The sequence below is a fragment of the Paroedura picta genome, chromosome 3 (assembly GCF_049243985.1).
Source record: "Paroedura picta isolate Pp20150507F chromosome 3, Ppicta_v3.0, whole genome shotgun sequence".
NCBI lineage: Eukaryota > Metazoa > Chordata > Lepidosauria > Squamata > Gekkonidae > Paroedura > Paroedura picta.
The window spans coordinates 154783630-154805231 of record NC_135371.1 but is presented as its reverse complement, the minus strand read 5'-3'; the positions used below and the strand labels follow the sequence as shown (position 1 = coordinate 154805231).

Below are 21602 nucleotides of genomic sequence, written 5' to 3'. Positions count from 1 at the left end.
GCTCTCCCACTCACCGCCCCGTCGGAACTGCACCCAAACCCGGAACGGAGGCCGGGAAACCTCGCGGCAGATCCTGCCTGCCCCCAGACCTGTTGCCGCCCGCAGCCCCCGGCCCGCCCGCCAAGGCGACACTCACGATGCACTCGCGGACCCTCTCGTGGAAGAGCTGCTCCCGCACCCACAGCGCATCGTGCTCCCCCGAGTCCATCCTCTGGCCAGCATGGCTGAAGGCGAGGAGGGTGGGCAGCGGCGCCTGGGGAAGCAGCGGCCGGAGATCCCACAGCCCCGACGGGGGAGCCACACTGCAAGGCGGCGGTGGCAGCGGCGGGCGGGCGGGCGGCCGTTCCCCTCTCCGTGCCCGGCGCGGCTTTCGAAGCGGCTCAGCGTTCCAGCCCCGTCACAAAGGCGACCCCCGCCGAAGCCAAGCGGCGCCGCGTCCCATCCTTAAAGCGCCCTCGACGGCCTCCCTCCGCTCTCCGCCGGCGGCCAGGAAAGGGAAGGGAAGGGGAGAGCGTCCGCCTTCGAAGCCCTTCCAGAGACAGCGCTGATTGGTTGGCTGAGCGACAAGGGATTCACCCCTCATTGGCCGGCTCCGGAGACCAGCCTTCAATCGGATAGGCGGAGCTCGGCGTACTTTATAGCTCGGCAGCGTGCCATGGCCACCTGGGCGCTCTTTTCCTACCTGGGCGGTTCGAGGGTTTCGCTGCTGCCCGAAGGTGGCTTAATTGGGGGTCGGAGTCGGCCAAGGACGGAGCAAAACCACCCTCACGGCGTCGCTCGCAGGCCCGGCCCACTGAGGGACGTAGCGCCTCTTGTCTCGAATGCCAGGGCTCAAGCCAGAGCACGGGCGATAATGAGGACACTTGAGCATGGGCAGAGTGGTTTTCCGTTTCACTGTGAGCAGGTGCAGCCAGCTCTCGAGAATCTGAGGCGGATGGCAGAGGCGAAGGGCATCATTTCAGGACAAACCTGATCGTGATCAGTACTTAAATGCTGACTTTAACTTACTTGCTGCAAGATGCAAGTGGGTAGCCATGTTCGGCTGAAGTAGCGGGGCAAAATTTGAGTCCTAAGGCCAACAAAGATTTATTCAAGACGTGAGCTTTCGTGGCACTTCCTCAGGCAATGGAACAGGGATCTTAAGAGTACAGACTTAAGGAGAGTGTAAATTAGTAGCAGATGAGAGATGCAGCTGCTTTTATTGAGACAACCCATCAACAAGTTGATGTCTTCCATGTTCTCTGTAAACCACCCTGAGCCACACTGATTTGCACATCCTGCCACGACCTCTGTGAAAGGGTCGTTTGACCCCCCCAAAGGGGTCCCAACCTCAAGGTTGAGAACCACTGGTCTAACCAATCTCACAGGGTTGCTGTTGTGAAGGTGAAATGGGGGAGGGTAGAACAATATAAGTTTTTTGGGGTCCCCATTGGGGAGCAATGCAGGGTAACTAATGAAGTCACTAAATAAAAATAATGGCTGGTAGTATTAAGCTCTTTCAAAACAAAATGGGATTCTACAGCAGGCCTAATAGCAAAATATGTTGATGAAGCTGACCAGGCAGGCTTCCCTTGGCAAGGAATACTACTGGGCAAATGCCAGAAAGAAGAAAGCCTGGTCTATCTGCTAACATTCTTACAGATCTTATTTGGGCAAATGAAGAAGGGGCCTATGTGTCTATCTCTGCTCCTTCTCATGTTAACTACAGACTGTGACCGCCATTCCGCCTCTGTGATATTTGTTGTTCTCCTTTTGCTCAAGTTACATGCATATTTTGCTTGTAACATGTAAAGTATTATCGAAGATTTTCACAACTGGAATCAACTGGCTTTTGTAGTTTTGAGTTGTGAGGCCATGTTCTGGTAGTTTTTACTCCTACCATTTTGCTTGCATCTGTGGCTGGCATCTTCAGAGGTCTGTCACATACACATCTTGCTGTGGCAGAGCTCTGGAGGTGCCAGCAAAAGATGGAGGCAAAACATTAGAGCAAAAACTAGAAAATGGCACCACAGCCCTGGAAAACTACAGAAGCCTGTATTGCAAAGGTTTGCGCAAACTATGTCAGAATGAAGAGATTAATTCATTTGGGCCATAGGAACACTCCTTGCACCAGGGGTAGTCAAACTGTGGCCCTCCAGATGTCCATGAACTACAATTCCCAAAATTGCTGGCAGGGGCTCATGGGAATTGTAGTCCATGGACATCTGGAGGGCCGCAGTTTGACTACCCCTGCCTTGCACAATCGTCCTTCCCTGAAGCTTTCTCCTGGCTTCCACTGCAGGTGTGCAAACTATTTGCTTCTTGATAGTTAATGAAGCTGAAGCAGTAGGTGCAAACTTAAATGGACTCCGGGGAATGGTAAAGGACAGGAAGGCCTGGAGGATCATTGTCCATAGGGTCGAGATGAGTCGGACACGACTTCGCACCTAACAACAACAAAGTTAATGAAGCAAGTGCTCTTATAATTTTCTAGCTTGTATGAAATTGCTACGGCCATCCTCTGTTGTAAATCAGTGTGTTGCTAGTTATGGTTTTTGACCTGTCTAAGCTTACAGTGGAGTTACTCTGCATGGGATTGCACCAAAACTCTATTGCTGTCCAAAATATCCTTACATATCAAGGTCACATTTCCTTTGTAATCTGCAGGAGCTGTTAAAACATGGAGATAAAATCTGAGGCCACTTAGAAAGAATAAGGGCCATGCTGAACAAGTTCTTTTAAGAGTTAACTGTTCTCAAAGAGCAGCTAGTGTGCAGAATGCATGAGAGATCAATGCATTTGTTATTTGGCATAGATGAGCCAAAAGGCCTTACACTGAAAGATTTTTGTACCATGACCATCTTGCAGATGGGCACGGTAGAGATTTTAAAAAGTTTGGTGTACAAGGTTTCAATACAGTCTTCATATCTAGGTGGGATAAATTTACAGTGGAACAGCAAATCGGACATCAAATCAAAACGTTTAGCATTAAAAAAAAAAACATTTTAATTTCTAGTTGCTCTAAATGTTCTATCAAGTTACATTTTCTTCTGAAGTTCATTGGAAGAAATGAAACTCCAGATTGAATGAGGTGTATTTGACATGGCAGGGAGGAAAAACAGCTTTGAAAGTAAACAGCTTGTTTTACTTGTTTTATATTGGAAGCATGAGTGAGCGACCCCAAAACACCACTGATTCCAGCAACCATTTGCAACATGGGCTATTAGAGCCACCATGTGGTGAGATGAAAAGAATCTGTGTGTAGAGCCTGACCATGTGATGGAGCAAAAGGTTTGTACAGTAACACCGCAATCCAAAGTAGCTCTACTCAGAATCCTACTCTGTCCATTCAATGGGGCTTATTCCAGGAAAGTAGGCTGTCAAGAAGCCTAAGGGGTTCATAAAACTGTGGCTGAGAAAGCCTGGCTAAGCAATTACAACATGGGCAGCATACATATGAAAAAGAATTTCCCCCTAGCTGCCACCCACATAGTCCCTATAGGCAGGGCCACCCACAAGAAGAGCTTCAGGGGATTGTCTCAGAGAATGAGCAGATCCAATAGGAGCATTACCTTGCTGTGTACAACACCATGGACATTTATTTATTATATATTTATTATATTTATATACCACCCTCCCTGAAGGTTCAGGCACAGCAGGGAATCCTGCCTTACTGCCATATACATAGACATTATAAAAAAAGACACACATAAGTTTGCTTGCCAGTCTTCAGGTGACACTTGGAAATCTCCTGCTATTACAATTCTCTCCAAGCAAGCAAACAAGGTCAGTTCCCCTGGAAGAGATGGCTGCTTTGAAGAGTGGCCTCTACAGCATTATACCCCAAGGAGGTCCCTCCCCACCTCAGACTCCATGACCAAGATCTCCAGGTATTTCCCAACCCAGAGCTGGAAACCCTAGCCACACGATGTTCAAGCAACTATGCAGTAAACGTATAAGATCCCTCTATGCAGCAGACACTTGGATGAAACCCTCCATTGTTTCAAATGTTAATAGATGGCCCTTGGTGTTTTTAGTGTGGAATCATAGTTGGAAGGGGTCATCCAGGCCATCTAGTCCAACCCCTGCTCATCAGCCTAAAACAATGGTCCCCAACCTTTTTATCACCGGGGACCGGTCAACACTTGACAATTTAACTGAGGCCCAGGGGGGGGGGTAGTCTTTTGTGGTGGATATCACTGCCACCGCCTGAGCCCCTGCTACATTTGCTTTCTCGCTGGCGCCCCTGACTTCCCACCACCCGCTGACTTCCCACCACCCGCCAGCAGCAGCTGCGCAGTGCCACGTCGAGGGGGAGCCCCAGCTATGGCGGCCGCCAGAAAGCACCAAAGGTGAGCTGGTGGCAGAGTGGCAGGACAGCCCCCAAGGCAGCAGCCGGGAAGGAGGACGAGGAGGAGCCGCGGCCCGGTACCAACTGATCCACAGACCAGTCCTGGTCTCCGGACCAGGGATTGGGGGCCATTGGCCTAAAGCCTCCAGGATAAGCATATGTCCCACAGCTGCTTAAAGACCACCAGTGAGGGGGAGGCAGTTGATCCCCCTGCTGAACTATTCTGACTGCAAAAAATTTTTCCCCGATATCTAGCTGGTAGTGTTCTACACATAGTTTAAAGCTATTACTGCGGGTCCTGTCCTTTGCCCCCAACAGGAACCGCTCCCAAGGTCACCAGATTTTAATATTGGTAAAGCGGGACACCATTGACTGGGGGGGGGGGTTCTTGATTAAAAATTTGGTCTATATGGAGCAACAAAAAGTTTCATAGAATGCATAGAACACAAAAATAGCATTGTAATATATATATTTTAATTTCAACATAAGTACAATTTGCCAGGTGCCCCCAGATGTCCCTCCAAAAGTGGGACAATCTGGTTACCTTGACTCTTCAACCTACTCTTCTCCAGGCTGAACATTCCCCAGTCCGTTAGCAGAGGGAAAGCTCCTTAAGATCTCCCACAACAGAATCCAGTTTTCTGGTCATCTGATGACTCTGCAGCTCATGGGAACACATTTTCCTCTCTATCCCTGAAACTTTCTAGCTTTCCCCCTTCCCCCAAATAATAACCAAATGTGTGTACCGCCATCTAGAGGATCTGCATGAAATATCACAGTTCAGAGGGGTGGTGATATTTGTTGCTGTAAAAATAATTGTAAAAGTCCAGTGGCTACTTAAAAACTAACATTTATTTAATAAATAAACAGTTCAGTGGCACCTTAGTTAATCTTTCCCATTGCCACTGGCCTCTTGATATGTAGAGAATCTGTCTCTTCTCAAGGGACTTCCAGTCTCCGGAACATTAATTAGGGCTGAAATCGTATGAAAGCCCTTTTCCAAAACTTTGTCCTGAATGCCAGGGTTCAAGCCAAAACACAGACAATAATGAGAACACTTGAGCATGGGAAGGGTGATTTCCCTTTTAACTGTAACTTCAGCTGGCTCTCGTGAATCTGAGCTTGGAAGGGCCAGATGTCAGAGGAAAAGGGTATGATTTCCTGACAAACTTTATCCCCAGCACTTCTTTCAGTAATTAACCACTGACTTTAATTTACTTGCTGTAAGCTGCACATTTTGTGGCTTACCCACTCAAAGACAAGTCCTGTATTGTGGCCTTCCAGTTAGTCGAGCATCCCTCTGACTCTCTTTTTGCAAGCAACACAAAATGGTGTTTGAATCCTTTGATCTATGTCTGTTGGGCAGCTTTTGGCTTGCAACTGCCCAAGTCCACCTTCACAACTTCCAAAAGATAATGTTGGTCAGGATAGGGCCTTTATCAACATGACACATGCATAAGAATCACTCACCCTCCCTCCCTGGTTGTCCAGCTAAGTGACATGCAGCAAGGAGTATTTTTCTGGGGTGAATGTGCTAGGTATATTTAAACTTACAATTTCCTCATTCCAGCAAGATCTCCTTTTTCTCATTAATTCCAGACCTCTCCCCCAAGACTGGCTTTGAGGGCTTATGCTCCCTTCTAGCTCTATTGGCTTCACTCAAGATGTAATTTTGTTTAGGATAGCACTGAAAGGCTCACACATCTTCCTGAAACATAAACAAAATTCTAGTGAGAGTCTGACTCCCTGGTATAGGACTCCATGGTCCTAGTCTCTCTGAAAAACATACACACACACTTCTTCCCCTCCCCTCTTGCCTTGCCCACATACCTCTCCTTCCTGGTCCCTTCTCCCTTAATCCCTTTGCTTCTTTGTCCCTCCCCCTACACACACCTCCCCCCACTTCCCCCTTGCTTCTCCCACCTACCTCTCCTTCCTGATTCCTCCCCCTCCCTCTTCTTACCTGTCACAGCAGGAGTTCTGCAGCTCTACATCAGCAGCTGTTGCGTTTCCCCTCTTCCCTGGCCTGGCCTGCTCTGGAGGGTGGGCCTTGGAGCTCTGCTGGTGGCAGCCATGGCATCTCCCTGCTTCCCATGCCTGCCCCGCTTTATGGAGGGCAGGACCAACCTGGGAAGCAGGGCACTGCCACAGCAGAGCTCGGAGGCCCAGCCCTGGGCCTCAGGGCTCTGCTGGCAGTGGCCATGGGATCTCCCTGCTTTTCTAGCCTGCTTGTGGAGGGTGGGACCAGCTGCTGCGGCCACCATCTACTAGCACGTTCCCTAAAGCAGGACAACAGACATCATGTCCATTATCATTTTCGTTTTAGGGAACACGCTAAATGTGTTCCACATCAAAAATATTTAACTGCTTCCAGCAGGCAATCCATTTTACCGCCTACCCCATGCTACAGCTCAAATGTTTGCCATATGAAATGCATTGTCATGCTTGAACATTTATTTATTTATTTATATTTAGATTTTTATACTGCCCATTCCATGCGGCTCTGGGTGGTATAACATGCTGAGGCTGTGCTATCAAAAGAGGACTAAGGAGAAATCCTGGAAACAAGCTGCTTTTAGTGCCTATTCCAGTCCACTGTAGCACATTTTGCACCAGCTATATAGCTCTACAACATTTAAAACATAACCAGCGGCCTTTTGCTTGTAAGAAAAGTAAGACTGTTGGCCCTACATTCAAGGTGGGGGAGCAGATTATACAGCAATTTGATATATTTTAATCTTGGTCTTTAAGCACAACTTAAATTTTCTTAGAAAAATCTTTTTTAAAAGTAAAAAGGCACCCACAAGTCCAAAACATTATTACATGGATTATATTACTATAAACCTTTTTATAATCTAGTCAAACATCCATGTAGAAGTATGCACCCAAGAAAATGTTGAATACTTCCCTAGGTGTACTTTACTTCATGTTAAACAAATGTATATATCTAACACATGGGGGGAATTCTGAGGCACTTCCTTTCATTCTTTTGACTTGCTTTTAACATACATAAAATTTTCTCCTCTTTGTATCTCTTCTTCAGCTTGCATTTCGAGCCAGATACTTAACTAAGTTGAGAAGGCTGCTTTTATATGGAATCCAATCTTTGCAAAAATCGTAGCAGTCAGCAATTTAAGAACAAGCCGTGCATAAGCAACAGACCCCCAAACTACAAAGAGCTAGTTGTTCAGGGCACACATTACAGTAACCCTCGTTCAGGCAACTATGCTGACCTCAGTTAAACCGTAGGCCAAATGCCAAGTGTTGACTTAGGCCATTTACAGCTCTATCTACATCAACAGGGACCTGGAAAAGCAAAGGACCATCTGGTTGCAGATCCCTCCATCCCCAGCTTTATGAATTTGGCAGCTGTCATCCAGGCTCTTCCGCCATCTGAAAAGGCATGTAACTGCAAGAAATGAGACCTTGTGGTACTCCATACTTAATTACCTCTCACTGTGGAAGTTCAGTAGTTTTAAACAGCTTGGTGAAGGTTCTTGGACACCTACATAGAAGACATGTCTTGTGCTGTAGATTTAATAGTTCCCTAAGTTACAATAGTAGCTAGTAACTAGTATCAGAGCATCCACAATTTCCCCACTTTCCCTGCCACAGGTTCTACAAGTCCCCACCTTCATACCATCTTTAAAAAATCCAGAATAGTACAGCAGTCCTTCACAATGATGTAGTGGTTCCCAGGTACAACTTGCACCTTTTTCCTAACACTCCCCAGAATGCCTAGGCTTCCGTTCTTTGGTGCAAGGCAGCAACTAGCACACGGAGGCATCATTACGTTACTGTGCTGATTCATCAATTACCACTAAAAAAATCCTGTGGTGTATATGGAGAAAGTGGCACTGATAGGAAGCTATGGAAAACAGACCTAAGGATAAGCCATGGCAAAAAAATAAAGGTAAAGGTATCCCCTGTGCAAATACCGGGTCTTGCCTGCCTCTAGCGTTTTCATGGCAGACTCAATACAGGATGGTTTGCCAGTGCCTTCCCCAGTCATTACCATTTACCCCCCAGCAAGCTGGATACTCATTTCACCAACCTCAGAAGGATGGAAGGCTGAGTCAACCTTGAGCCAGCTGCTGGGATTGAACTCCCAGCCCCATGGGCAGACAGCTTCAGAGAGCATTTCTGCTGCCTTACTACCCTGTGCCACAAGAGGCTCTTATAAAATGAGGCTCAAAAAAACTATACGCCTTCCCAAATGTTGTACCAAACCGGGCTGGAAAACATGGCAGCAAAGTAGTGGAAAACTAGTTAAAATAAACCATCATCATATAATCCCACAAGCAGCACCATCTCAAAATCCCTGTGGGAACTGCCCTTGCTAATTACCCTTTGTATATTTAACCCAGAAGAGACTGCAATTCCTTTGGCTGCTCAAAATGTCACTCTTGATATTTTAGTATATCCCTGCAATCTCAGGAAGCTTTCCCTCTGCTATTGGTTTAGGACTGGGCAGTAATCCGTCTGACAAAATAATCCATGTGAAATATACTATGCAAGGCACCCCAGCATTGTTTGACGTTACCAGAATTTTGGAAAGCATAGAAGCTAGCCCAATTCTGCTGTCAACATTATAAAAACTGGCATCTCCAGTTTCTCAGATGCAATTCTACCGAAACAGGGTACATCACATATTCAGGTGGGTAGATACGCTGGTATGAACCAGCAACTCTAGTCCAGCAGTGCCTTTAACCAATGTTTTATTAAAAAGTATTAGGTTTTGTGTGCATACTTTAGTGCAGGGGGTAGTCAAACTGCAGCCCTCCAGATGTCCATGGACAATTCGCAGAAGCCCCTGCCAGCGAATGCTTGGGAATTGTAGTCCATGGACATCTGGAGGGCCACAGTTTGACTACCCCTGCTTTAGTATTTCACTGAAGAAGGGTGCTTGTGCATCAAAGTTTACACCTTGACTAAAATTTCACTGGTCTTCAAGATGCCACAGGATTCAAACGTCATTCTAGGTATATCACAGTGAAACACACCAATATTTTTAAAGCCTTTTATTTCACAGACATGATGATACGTTTACAAAGACATGGAAAATCAACATGATCACATAGTGGAATGGCAAGATATCCTAGTGAAGACTGCTGCGCTCTTTCATAGTAACACTGCCCAGTTAACAATTTAGCTAAGTGTGTCAAGCTGAAGGGAACATGGAGATGAGCCAGCAGAAAGACATAGGACAGCAGGCTTAATATTCCTCTCCTTCCTCCTCCCCTTCTCCTTCAATAGAATCCACTCCAACCTCTTCATAATCCTTTTCTAGAGCAGCCATGTCCTCCCGAGCTTCCGAGAACTCTCCTTCCTCCATCCCCTCCCCTACGTACCAGTGGACAAAGGCACGCTTGGCGTACATCAGGTCAAACTTGTGGTCCAGGCGAGCCCAGGCCTCAGCGATGGCCGTGGTGTTGCTCAGCATGCAGACGGCACGCTGAACTTTGGCCAGGTCACCCCCGGGGACCACTGTGGGGGGCTGGTAGTTGATACCAACCTTGAAACCAGTGGGGCACCAGTCCACAAACTGGATGCTACGCTTGGTCTTGATGGTGGCAATAGCAGCATTGACATCTTTGGGGACAACGTCACCTCGGTACAACAGGCAGCAGGCCATGTATTTACCGTGGCGAGGGTCACATTTCACCATCTGGTTGGCCGGCTCAAAGCAAGCGTTGGTGATCTCTGCTACAGAGAGCTGTTCGTGGTAAGCTTTCTCAGCAGAGATGACTGGGGCATAGGTGGCCAGGGGGAAATGGATGCGGGGATAGGGCACCAAATTGGTCTGGAATTCTGTCAGGTCTACATTCAGGGCACCGTCAAATCGCAGGGAGGCTGTGATGGAGGACACGATTTGGCTAATGAGGCGGTTGAGGTTGGTGTAGGTGGGGCGTTCGATGTCGAGGTTCCTGCGGCAGATGTCATAGATGGCCTCGTTGTCAACCATGAAGGCACAGTCAGAATGCTCCAGGGTCGTGTGAGTGGTCAGGATGGAGTTGTAGGGCTCAACCACAGCAGTGGAGACTTGAGGAGCTGGGTAGATGGAGAACTCCAGCTTGGACTTCTTGCCATAGTCAACAGACAGCCGCTCCATCAGCAGGGAAGTAAAACCAGAGCCGGTGCCACCACCAAAGCTGTGGAAGACCAGGAATCCCTGGAGACCTGTGCATTGGTCCGCCTGTTGAAGTGACAGATATTTAAAGTTAAAATACATCTCAGTAGCCCTCATGTTATGTAGCTGTTTCACAACTTGGCTGAAAAGCCTTTTGTTGCTCTCAGTTAATGGGGGTAAACTCATTAAAGAACTGCTCACTCCAAGTGAAGAGCACTGGCAATGAGAGAACAGTATCTTTTCTATACAAAACGCTGAATTTCAATGGTTGTCAAATTGCCTGTTCCAAAATTAATGAAAACCAGCTTTAGCAGGGCACTACTTTAGATATTAAAATCCTTACTAACACATCCTCACAGTCAGTCAATGGGTGTTTCACATTAAGACTGTTTTAAGCCAGTCACTTTTACTGCCTTCATCTCCATTCTTCCTGCAGCTGGGTCCATGTCATGAACTATTTCTGAACAGACTTCCCAGACTGCCTCATGAGGCTACCTCATCAGGCTACCTAGTCACTTGTGTTCTTTTCTTCTTGGCTTGCTCTCCAGCCTCACAGTAGCTAACTTTATGCATGCTTGTTTTGATCTGAAAAGATAAACCTTAGCCCACAAACGGGGAACTTTGACAAGATTCAGATGAAAAGGTAGCTGTTGCCGTTCCTTTGAAAGCCATTCCTCAGCTGGCCCTCTTTCATAACATCTATCCCTCCCTCTGACCTAGCTACAAAGGCTCATGGATCTTCATTCGTTTATCTGAAAAAAGCAGCATTGATTCATGAAAGCTTGGTGGCAATTCAAAGTGTCATCAAGTTGCAGCCAACAGTGACTCTGTTGGGTTTTCTACACAAGAGATGTTCAAGGGTTGCTTGCCATGGTCTGGCCTTGCATTGTGACCTGGGGAGCTTACACCCTGAACTTGGTTCTTATATGCTGCTTTTCTCTACCAGAAGGAATCTCAAAGCAGCTTACAATCCCCTTCCAAGCAGCTTACAATGCCCTTTCCTCTCCCAAGAGACACCCTCTGAGGTAGGTGAGGCTGAGACAGCCCTGATATTACTGCTCAGTCAGAACCACTCTAACAGGGTTGTTATGAGCCTAAGGTCACCCAGCTGGCTGCATGTGGGGGAGCAGAGACCTCCACACTCCTAACCAATATGCCAAGCTGACTCCCCCAGCTATAACAATAAGCAAACTCAACACATTTTTAAAAGCTGATGACTGTAAGCATTTATGAAGCCTCTCTGCCATGACTTGGCTCTGCAAGCAGACCAGCAACTTGACATGGGAAAAGATTCTCTAATCCCAGAAGCAGCAGCAACCCAGCCCACCAAGCAGGAACTACCCTATATACATATTACATAGCATCTGCGGTTGCTGTTGCTGGTGTTACAGCCCCATAATACTGGACAGCCCCATAATACTGGACAAATACATACATTCCAGTCTGTACCTTACGGAAATGCACCCTACTGAATGCAGCTAGGCAATCGACAGAATGGCTTTTATTGAGTATTATTATAATACTGCTGGACACACATCAGCCTGAATAACGTAGACCAGCTGGGGACAAAAATGGCAGGAGTTGCTTCGAGCCAGATACTGGGTAAGCAATGTTTAAGAACATTCTCCCCCTCATCTTTTCTTCACACATCTCTCATCACATCCTAATTTTAGGAAGGTTAGTTTCCCCTCAATGAAAGGCTTGGCACTTTTCCTGCCACGCCAAAATGCTGTCAAATAGAACTGGAGGGAGGTATGGGAGCAGGGATGTTTGAAGGAGCTGTAGCTCAGTGGTAGAGCACCTGTTTGGTATGCAGAAGGTCCCAGGTTCAATCCCTGCATCATCACTTAGAGGATCAGATAACAGGTGATATGAAAGGCCTCCCCTGGAGACCCCAGAGAGCTGTTGCCTGTCCGAGTAGGCAGTGCTGACTTGATCAACCAGTGGTCTAGTTCAGTATATGGCAGCTTTCATGTGTGAAAGTCTTAAGCAGAACATTCCACTTTCTTGTCCAGTTTTGTTTTGGGACAGAACCTGGGCAAGAGATCATGAGCCTCTTTCTTACATGAGTGAAGCCTGTGTTTTTATTACTTCTTTCCCTTAATCCTTTCATGTCTGCTACACATTCTTCTCTATAGTTACTGGAGAAACAGCCTTTACTCCAACCACTACCCTATATACATATTACATAGCATCTGCAGTTGCTGGTGTTACAGCTCCACAATACTGGACAAATACGTACAGACCAGTCTGTACCTTACGGAAATGCTCTCTACCATCCACCTTTGAGGAGTTACTTCAAACATCTCTGCATTATACAGAGAATGAACTGGATAGGGTGAATGCAAAGATATGCCACACGGAGCCTGCTATAACTTGTTGCATTACAATATTTAGACAGGGCCTCGTTCCAAAAAAGGATAATTCAAGGACTTAAGTTATTAAGTCATGCAGGGGAACCTAGCATTTTACTAGCACACTTCCATCCATCTGTATTTTACTTTTGTTGTTGTTGTTATGTGCGAAGTCGTGTCCGACCCATTGCGACCCCACGGACAATGATCCTCCAGGCCTTGTATTTTACTTTACAGTTACCTAAATCTTTCCATCAGTGGTGACAAAACCACATTTCCCTTCTCTTCATTCACCTTCAAACTAGAAAAGTCTTTTCCACTCCCTCATGCAAAATAATCAGCAAACTGTTTACCAGCTTCCTGATCCTATCCAGAACCAAGTCAATGATCTCTTTGCCAATGGTGTAGTGGCCCCGGGCATAGTTGTTAGCAGCATCTTCCTTGCCAGTGATGAGCTGCTCAGGATGGAAGAGTTGGCGGTAGGTTCCAGTGCGCACTTCATCTACAGAGAGAAGAAAATCCAGCCATTAATATATACACACCTCTTCTACACAGGTAAGATACACCTACCCCTGGAAGCCATGAGAAGTAGCTCACCAATTACGGTTGGCTCCAAGTCCACAAAGACGGCCCTGGGGACATGCTTGCCAGCCCCCGTCTCACTGAAGAATGTGTTGAAGGAGTCGTCTCCTCCCCCAATGGTCTTGTCACTGGGCATCTGTCCGTCAGGCTGGATGCCATGTTCTAGGCAGTAGAGTTCCCAGCAGGCATTGCCGATCTGGACACCAGCCTGGCCCACGTGGATGGAGATGCACTCACGCTGTAGGAAAAGAGAAACATGATTTAGCAGATTTATCCCATTAGGATGTCTTGTGCCATAATTTGTTTTCCTGACTTCTTTTACAGAATGAAAAGAAGCTGCAGGCTGGGTTTGAATCACGCATGGGAGAAGTAGGTCAATCTTTTTTACCTTCCCACCCAAGATTAATCCGATTTCTTATTCCCAGTTTCTCCTTGGGTTGCAGCAGCAGCATGTAGACTTCTTCATAAAAACAAGGCTGCAGGCAATTTACCCATTCTTTCCACCCACCCATGTATCCGGTATGCAAAACATGCCACTGGCCAATTATTTCCGAGATCTGGCTCCTGCTCCCTTAGATTATTTCCATCTCAGAAAAATAATTTGGGCCATAATCTTCCACAACATGCTCTAATGCCACCACATAAACCTTACCCACCTCTCCTTTTCTGGGTCCAGATGGCTACATTCATGGTTGCTAAACTTTTCTAATACAATCCAAGGGTTAAATGAAATGTTTAGTAAGCACTGTGTTCAAACAGAGAGCCAAAGGGCAGTGGCAGATTGGAGAGATAAATAAAATATCGTGCCCTGGTTCTAGCACCAGGGAGCCAGTTAATACCCTTCTGGCTGGATAAAAACACATTTCTAAAGACTGGCTTCCATTTGAATGAAGTTCCAACATTACAGGAAGCCTTAGTCATGGAGCAGAGCTCTGTGGTCTATAAAAACATTAATAAGCTATTCAGGACAAAGCAGCAACTGTGCTTCCCTGTAGCCAGTGCTCTGAGTGGCCTACCAGAACTCACACCACTCACAACCTGTCAGCTGACTTAGAGAGCAAAGCCGATGCTACTGGTGGCCTCCCACGTCTGCAAAGCAGGGGGGGGGGGGAGTAAAGGAAGCCTAAGAAAATGGCTTCCTACCAGCACAGATTTTGTCTGTGCTGAACATCTGCTTATAGCCTGTTGCTAGGATTATCTCAAGCCTAGATATAGAGCCATGCCTTCTCTCCCTCACCACCTCAATCCACTAGGGCTCCTGACATCCAGACCGCACCCATTCAGCAGTGCACACCACCTGCTTTAACACATGCCTCTGCAAGAATCCCTCCCCTCCCTTACAACCACACACACACACAAAACCAACATATGTCATAGGTAACTGAGCCTTCCGGACATTTAACTGGTCTAAGCTGAGCAAATTAAGGGCTGCAGAGGAAAGAACTAAGAATCCAGAATGTAACAGTTAAGCTGCTTTTAAGAGCTTGTCTTAGTCCCTCAGTTCAGCCATCTGCTCAGGCCAAATTTTCATCAGGTTACATGGACTGGAAGAACGGCTTTCCTCCTCATTGTTTTTAAGTGGTCACGGCCTCTCCTAACAGTCTGTAAGGAAGCTGCAACAGCTAGACCAGGGGTAGTCAAACTGCGGCACTCCAGATGGCCCTCCAGCATTCGCTGGCAGGGGCTCGTGGGAATTGTAGTCCATGGACATCTGGAGGGCCACAGTTTGACTACCCCCGAGCTAGACTATCGGTTGAAATATTGCAGGGACGTTTTCATATCAAGGCATTTCTGTACCACTATTCCTCAAAAGAGGATGAGGTGGTATGAAGAGTCACGTAATGGGCATTGTGTCAGACTAGATCCTGAGAGACTCGGGTTCGAATTCCCACTTAGCCATGTCAGCTTGCTGGATGACCTTGGGCCAGTCAACCTCTTGGCCTAACCTACCTCATACGGATGGTCAAAGAGAATGATGGAAGCTACGTTGGGCAGAAACGCAGCATATTGACCAAATAAATGAAGACACAGGGCCTTTTTGCCTCCATCTTTTATTAGCCAACATGCCATACAGGGGTAGTCAAACTGCGGCCCTCCAGGTGTCCATGGACTACAATTCCCATGAGCCCCTGCCAGCGAATGTTGGCAGGAGCTCCTGGGAATTGTAGTCCATGGACATCTGGAGGGCCGCAGTTTGACTACCCCTGCCATAGAGAAAGCATTGGGTCACCCCCTCAAGCCTTATGCAGTGAGGAATCTGAACCTGGCTCTCCTCTGGGATTATCGAGCGCTGACCACTGTCTCCCTGGTTCTCTGCATGTGCACTTCTTTAGGGCTTGTTTTCAGTTTAGAGAACACGGCAATTAAAGAGGGCATGGAGAGGACATCTTCGTATGCGCCTCAACCACACCCAGTTCAAGAGCTCCAGACCGGAGGGGGGGGAGAGAAGACAAGCAACAATTGAAACGGTTTTAAACCTTGTATCACGCGCGCTTCTCGATTGCAGGGAAGCAGCCAGATACTGTATCCTCCAGCCACGCGGGGAAGCGCCGTCGCCTGCCCTCCCCCCCCCCGCAGAAGGGTCTCGGCCCCCTCCGCCCCACCTCTCGCGCGGGAAAAGCCTAACGGCCGCGCGCAAAAGGCGCCAATGCAAGGCCACGCGCCTCCCCCTCCTCCAGCCCCCGGGGGGAGCCTTCTCGGCCCTTAACCCGTCTCCAACCCCCCCTCCATTGCTCACCCTCCTGATTCTCCATCCCCCAACCTAAAAAGCCTCCTTTCCTTCCCTCTTGCAGGCCTTTCCCCCTCCCATCTCCCTCCCTCCCGAGCGCTCCCACGTCCTCTGAGCGACTCTTCTCCAGCCTCGCGGCCGCCGCCGCTCCAGATTTCAAGCCGCCTCCCGCGCAACTGGAAGGCGCGCTCCCGCTCGGCTGCCTGCCCTCCCCCAGCCGCACACGTGTCTTCGCTGCCCGTTTTGAAAAGCTTCCCTTCCCGGCAGAACGCGTCGTCTTCGGAAAGCCCGGGGCTCTCCCGCGTCCGGGATCCGTGCAGAATTACGCTCGAGTTCTCCCGTATTGCAAACCCTTCCCTTCTCCGCACATCACACCACCGCTTTGGGGGCCTGATCCGCGCGCCCTTCCACGCCGCCTCTTCCTTGCGCGGAATCCTCCGTCAGCCCCCCCCCCGTTCCACTCCTCGCGCAGCATTCCGGCTGCAACCTCCCCCTCCCCAGCAGTCTTCCTCCTCGGAGCATTTCATCCGAACCTTCCCTTTCGCCCGCACTCACCATGATGTTGCTAAGGAAGAACGGCAAGAGAGAAACTTAAGAGAGGAGGAGGAGGAATGAAACCTCTGGTGTTACTTCTCCCGACAGGCTAAGAGTCGATGTAAGTAACCGAATGGGAAAGGAAAGGGCCGCCCCGCTGTTTTTATAGCACATCTCCCTCGCAGGGCTGGGTGGGTCAGCCGGCTTTACATGCATTTGGGCTAATGAACGGGCTGCTGGGTTGTCATTGGGCAGGCTGGCACGTCCATCTGTGAGCTCACAATCAGTGATTGGTGGAGACCGATGACCCCTTTTTTCTGCTATGAAACCAGAGGGGGGGTTGATGGGTGGGAGGAAGGGAAGGAGGGAGTCAGTTCAACTTTTCGTCTGTGATGAAGAAGGAGGGCAAATCCTTCTTTAACGGAAAGCGTTCGGCTGGACTGTTGGCCTAGGAAAGCCTGATTTGACAGGTTGAATGCTTGGTAATATATAATATATAATATATATGCTTTTAAAACCACCCAAACGCCAGGTATGTGTTGTCCGAGTAGATGAAACACTGTTCCTTCTTTATTGTAATAATAATAATAATTTCTAAATAAAACAAGATACGTCCTGTATTTGTGAAGGTCTGAGAGAGATGTCAGTGACCCCCCCTTCTGCTAAGAAATTCCTGCATTATCCGAGGGAAAGAAGGTTTTGAGGCTATTGCAGCCTTCTAGAAGGGTGTGTGTGTGTTAATGCATTTGGTGGTTCTGTATCCATACATAATTTAAGCCTTGTATAATTTTGTTGATTATGAGGCTGTAGCCGTAGCTTGGTTTTGTTTCAACCATGAAATTCATGCTTGTCCGCAGCACTTTTTAAATAAAAAGGCCTTAAATACTTTAAAAACATTTTTAAATCACAATTTTCATGTCATTTGATTGTAGGTCATAAAGCCTGCTCTGGTATTTTTTTAAAAAGCTTTGAGAATGCTCAGGGTGGGTGGGGCAGACAAATGGCTGGCAGCTGCCAGGGGTTTTGCATATTTTATTTCCAAATATCTCACATGTTTTCTGGCTGCTGAGGGACAAGTTGACGCCCCTCTCTTCCCATCTGAATTTAAGGGAAAAATGATAAAACAAGCATGTATTTGAAGGAAGTTTAACATACCCTTAACTTTGGGGGCAAGTTCTTTTGTCCTTTGTGGAAGCTATAACAACATGGTAGACTTCTTATGCATCAAACCAGATCAGGAGAAGTCAGCCTGATTTGTAATGTATATATTGCTTTTTGGGGAGGAAAAACTGCACGGTCGTGAGCGAGTGAGGATTTAAAAGGATGAAAAACAAGAGGACGTGGAGCCAAATCCAGAGTAGTCGAGAGGAATGTCCCGGATGCCGTAAATAACAGAGAGCTGCAGAGTGGGGGCGAACTGAGGCCAAGCTGTGTGTCTGCAGCTCCATCCTGCAGAGGAAAACTGCGGCAGCAGCAGAGATGATATTACCACTTGGAGCTGCAGTTTGTGAGCCACCCAAACCTTTCTCTCTGTGGGACTTTCATCTTCGTGGCAGGCAGAACAAGAAGTGGGAGGAAAGCAGAGAAACTCCCCAACACATCTGCTAGGCTTCCTACCAGTGTGCTGTACATAAAGCTGGAGGCTGAATAAAGAGAAGGGTCTGATATGTCTGATATCAGAAGGGTCTGATAACTTCATTTCTGGCAGGGCTTCTGTATGCATTGTTTGCAGACCAGAGCTGGCCTTGAGCACCCACATGCACTGTCCTCTCTATCAATATGCTGATTGAATTCCCCTTCCAGTCCCTACATTTCCTCAGCACTCCAACCCCTTATGTTATGTGCCCTCACAACTGCACACAGTGTTTAACTAACATCCCTTTTCTCTTCCTGCCCCTGTTTTCTATCTGCCTGACCTTCTGTGCCTGCTGGTCTTTGACAGAATTTGCAGTTCCAAAGGTGTTTAGCTTTCTGCCAGTCTTTTCTGCCTCGTGAGGTATTTGGGAGAAACGGGGAGAGAAATACTGTTCTCAAATAGGGCTGGATTATGCATTCTAATATACTTGTGTTAAATCTCCACTAAATGGCAGTTCTCAAAAGCAGTAACTGGACTGCCATTATTGCATATACAGTAGAAGGAGAGGGAGGGGTGTAGTGCTGCCTTGCTTGTTCTTCCACTTTCGGCCTGCAGACTTCTCCATGCATTTGGTGCAAACTAAATGCTGCCCATATGCTATCATTTTAGATATGAAAAAGAATCCTAATGAAAGGATCTATATTCCACCACCTTGGCATCTGACACAGGGCTGCTGACAGAGGAGGGCTGGAGGGATAGAATTTGTGGGACCCAAGTTAGCTGGAGAGCCCTTGAAGCCAGCCTCATGCTGCATGCAGCTGAATTGTCTTTCCATTCATTTTAATACAGTTCTAGCTGTAGCCACTAGAAGCACAGGGAAGCCTGAGCACAGTAAAAAGCACTTGAATATCGGCTAGCCTTACCTTTCTCCAAGGCTGAATCTGCACAGAGCTTTTATTCCAATCCCAGGTCGATTCCGTCCCTGCCATCTCCACTGAATGCGATTTCCATTTTGATTTTGTCTGATTTAAATTTTCCCTCTGCAACAAGCATGATTGATCCGGAGTGACTACCTTTATCCTGCAATATCCTAGAGTGGATATAACCTTCAATATTTGAAGAATCAGATTGAGAAAGCATGTGGAGCTCTGCCTGCTTCGAATTTGTTCCTGAATTCTGTGATAGAAAAGCCCTGATTGGCCAGAGCATCAGTTCCTGGTTTCCTTAAAGGGGAAGCCCTAACTTTTCTCAGCAGAAGCTCCAGAAGCTTAAACTTCTCTCAGTAGAGATTTACTTCTCCCTCCTCTACTGTTTTTTTCTCCATCCTTTGCTGTCTCCAAGCCTCCCCCCCCCTTCAAGAAAAGAAATAAAGGGGCTCCTGCTGTGCTTGGCTCTCCCTGCCCCTTCTGAGCTTCCCTAACCAGGTGCAGAACACTTTTCTGTTTCAATGGGGGGGGGGAGGGGAGGAAGACCTGAGTTCAAATCGATCTGGATTCAGCACGATCCACAACGGAATAAACAAAGTAAGTGCAAATTCAGCCCAGGACTGAAACATACTTGCCTAACCCATCAGCTAATCCAAAAATGGAGAAAGATAAGCAACCCCGGCTGATGGAAGCTGCACTGTTAGCCTGCGGCTTGTTAACCAGAGTCATTTTTTATAATACTCTAGCCTTTCTATCTTTCCTTGCACACAGCACATCCAGGTCTTGCAAAGCGGTAGTTACATTATTGCAGCAAGAGAAAAACAACCTGTCCTTATCTTTTCCTTAATTTCTCTCCCCCTTTTCCACACTTTTCTCATTCACTTCTATCCACCTAATGTTTCTGTGCCCCCCTCCTTTATTTTTATTTTTGGGTTCCAAGACTTTCTCATCCTTATTCTGCATGACAATATAATATACTTAAGAGTAGTATAGTAGCAAACTTGTGTTAATATTATGAACAAAAATGGAGAGGGAGAGTGAATATTTCCCCATGATCTAACAAACTATTAAAAAGATGTTTCCCTCTCCGCCATCCTTTACATGTATGGTAATGAAACATTAATCTGTTTTAGTGGTTATACATGAGTAATAGAAGTTCCAGCTCCCAGTTCAGGCACTGGATTGTTAATCATTATTGTACTGGTGTAAAATCTAATTGTTTTGTTTTGTAAACGCTACTTTGCTATAGCATAAGTGATGCAATTTTTAAACATTAGATTTATAACAAGCACCAGTCTTTCTCCCCAGTGGGAACCTGGAGCTGCATTGTTCCCCTGTCTCCCATTTTATCCTCACAACAGCCTTGTTAGGTAGATCTGGCTGAGAGTGTGTCACCTGGCAGCCTTCCATGGCAGGTTGGGGATTTGAGTATTAGAGACACATGACAGGTTGCTTAAAAGCTCTCTTACTATATGGTGTTCCAGTTCCCTTCATTTTTAGCACTAGAACTGCTATCATTCTGGGGTTAATTGTCAGTTTTCAAACATGTAGCATTATGTTTTGAGCTATGCCTGCCACAGAGTTAGCTTCAATCATAAATAGCACAATGTGGCAGCGGTTTAACTCAGCTGAGCCAAGATTTCCCCGTCCCTTTCAGTTTTGACCATGGAACACCCACAATCATCCGGAATCTGGTGGCCAGTTTTGGCTAGGATCTGGGAAATCCAGGTTCTAATCCTTACTCTGCCATGGAAGCTTGCTGGGTAACCTTGGGCCAGTCACACACTCTCCACCTAATCTACCTCACAGGTTTGTTGTTAGGATAAAATGAGAGAACGATGTATGCTGCCTTGGATCCTCATTGGGGAGAAAAGTGGGATATAAATGAAGTAACTACATAAAGAAACATGGACAGACAGGCCAGTCCTTTCATTACTATAGATCAGGCTTTCTCAACCAGGGTTTCATAAGACTATGGGTTTGTTGATGGCCCTGGAAGGGTTTTCTGAATGGGTGGGAGTTTATTTTAAAATATTTTTGAAAATTGTTAAACATTTATGGGGTTATATAACAATATATAGTCATGTCGGCCTGGCCCCTTCCCAAATGGCCAACAATGGGCCTGGAGGGGGTGGGATGTGGCGGAGCCCAGGCAGATATATACACAGCTCTGCTTCCCAATCATATTCTGCACAATTGCGCCACTTCTGGGGTTTCTCAAAGAAGAATGTTTCAGGGGTTTCTCAATGGTAAAAAAGTTGAGAAAGGCTGCTGTAGAATCACAGTAACAGCAAGCCAAGCGCTTTGTATGTTGTGATATTTGGTTTGGATCAGGATCATGGGCGGGGGGGTTGAAATATTCGTCTGGAGGCCCATAGTGGTTCTTAGTAGCCCTGATCTGGCACCAAGTATGTTTTTTGGAGTGAAGAAATTCACCATTAG

General features: G+C 47.0%; 2 protein-coding genes and 1 long non-coding RNA gene across 5 annotated transcripts in view; 1 reads left to right on the top strand and 2 right to left on the bottom strand.

Moving 5' to 3' along the window:
* The window catches only part of LMBR1L (limb development membrane protein 1 like), a 48764-nt gene extending 48241 nt beyond the window's left edge, over window positions 1-523 (bottom strand). For both annotated transcript variants that reach the window (XR_013229568.1, XM_077328789.1), the window contains exon 1: window positions 137-523. Coding sequence is in view for 1 of the 2 variants with exons in the window: in XM_077328789.1 (XP_077184904.1) it covers window positions 137-208 (72 nt within the window). In the remaining variant the exon portion in view is untranslated. The remainder of the gene's footprint in view (window positions 1-136) is intronic.
* An 8813-nt stretch (window positions 524-9336) lies between these two features.
* Window positions 9337-21602, bottom strand: part of LOC143833228 (tubulin alpha-1B chain) — a 28495-nt gene continuing 16229 nt past the window's right edge. Inside the window, exons 1-4 of one of the 2 annotated variants that reach the window (XM_077328787.1) lie at window positions 16680-16870; window positions 13412-13634; window positions 13168-13316; window positions 9337-10526 (exon numbers count right to left, since the gene is read on the bottom strand). In XM_077328787.1, the coding sequence (XP_077184902.1) occupies window positions 9546-10526; window positions 13168-13316; window positions 13412-13634; window positions 16680-16682 (1356 nt within the window). In that variant the 5' untranslated portion in view covers window positions 16683-16870 and the 3' untranslated portion in view covers window positions 9337-9545. Of the gene's footprint in view, window positions 10527-13167; window positions 13317-13411; window positions 13635-16679; window positions 16871-21602 lie in introns of those variants that run through there. The other variant, XM_077328788.1, reaches the window with a different exon arrangement.
* Window positions 17024-18334, top strand: LOC143831355 (uncharacterized). Its single transcript, XR_013228847.1, has 2 exons — window positions 17024-17190; window positions 17942-18334. It is a non-coding gene; the product is annotated as an uncharacterized LOC143831355 (long non-coding RNA).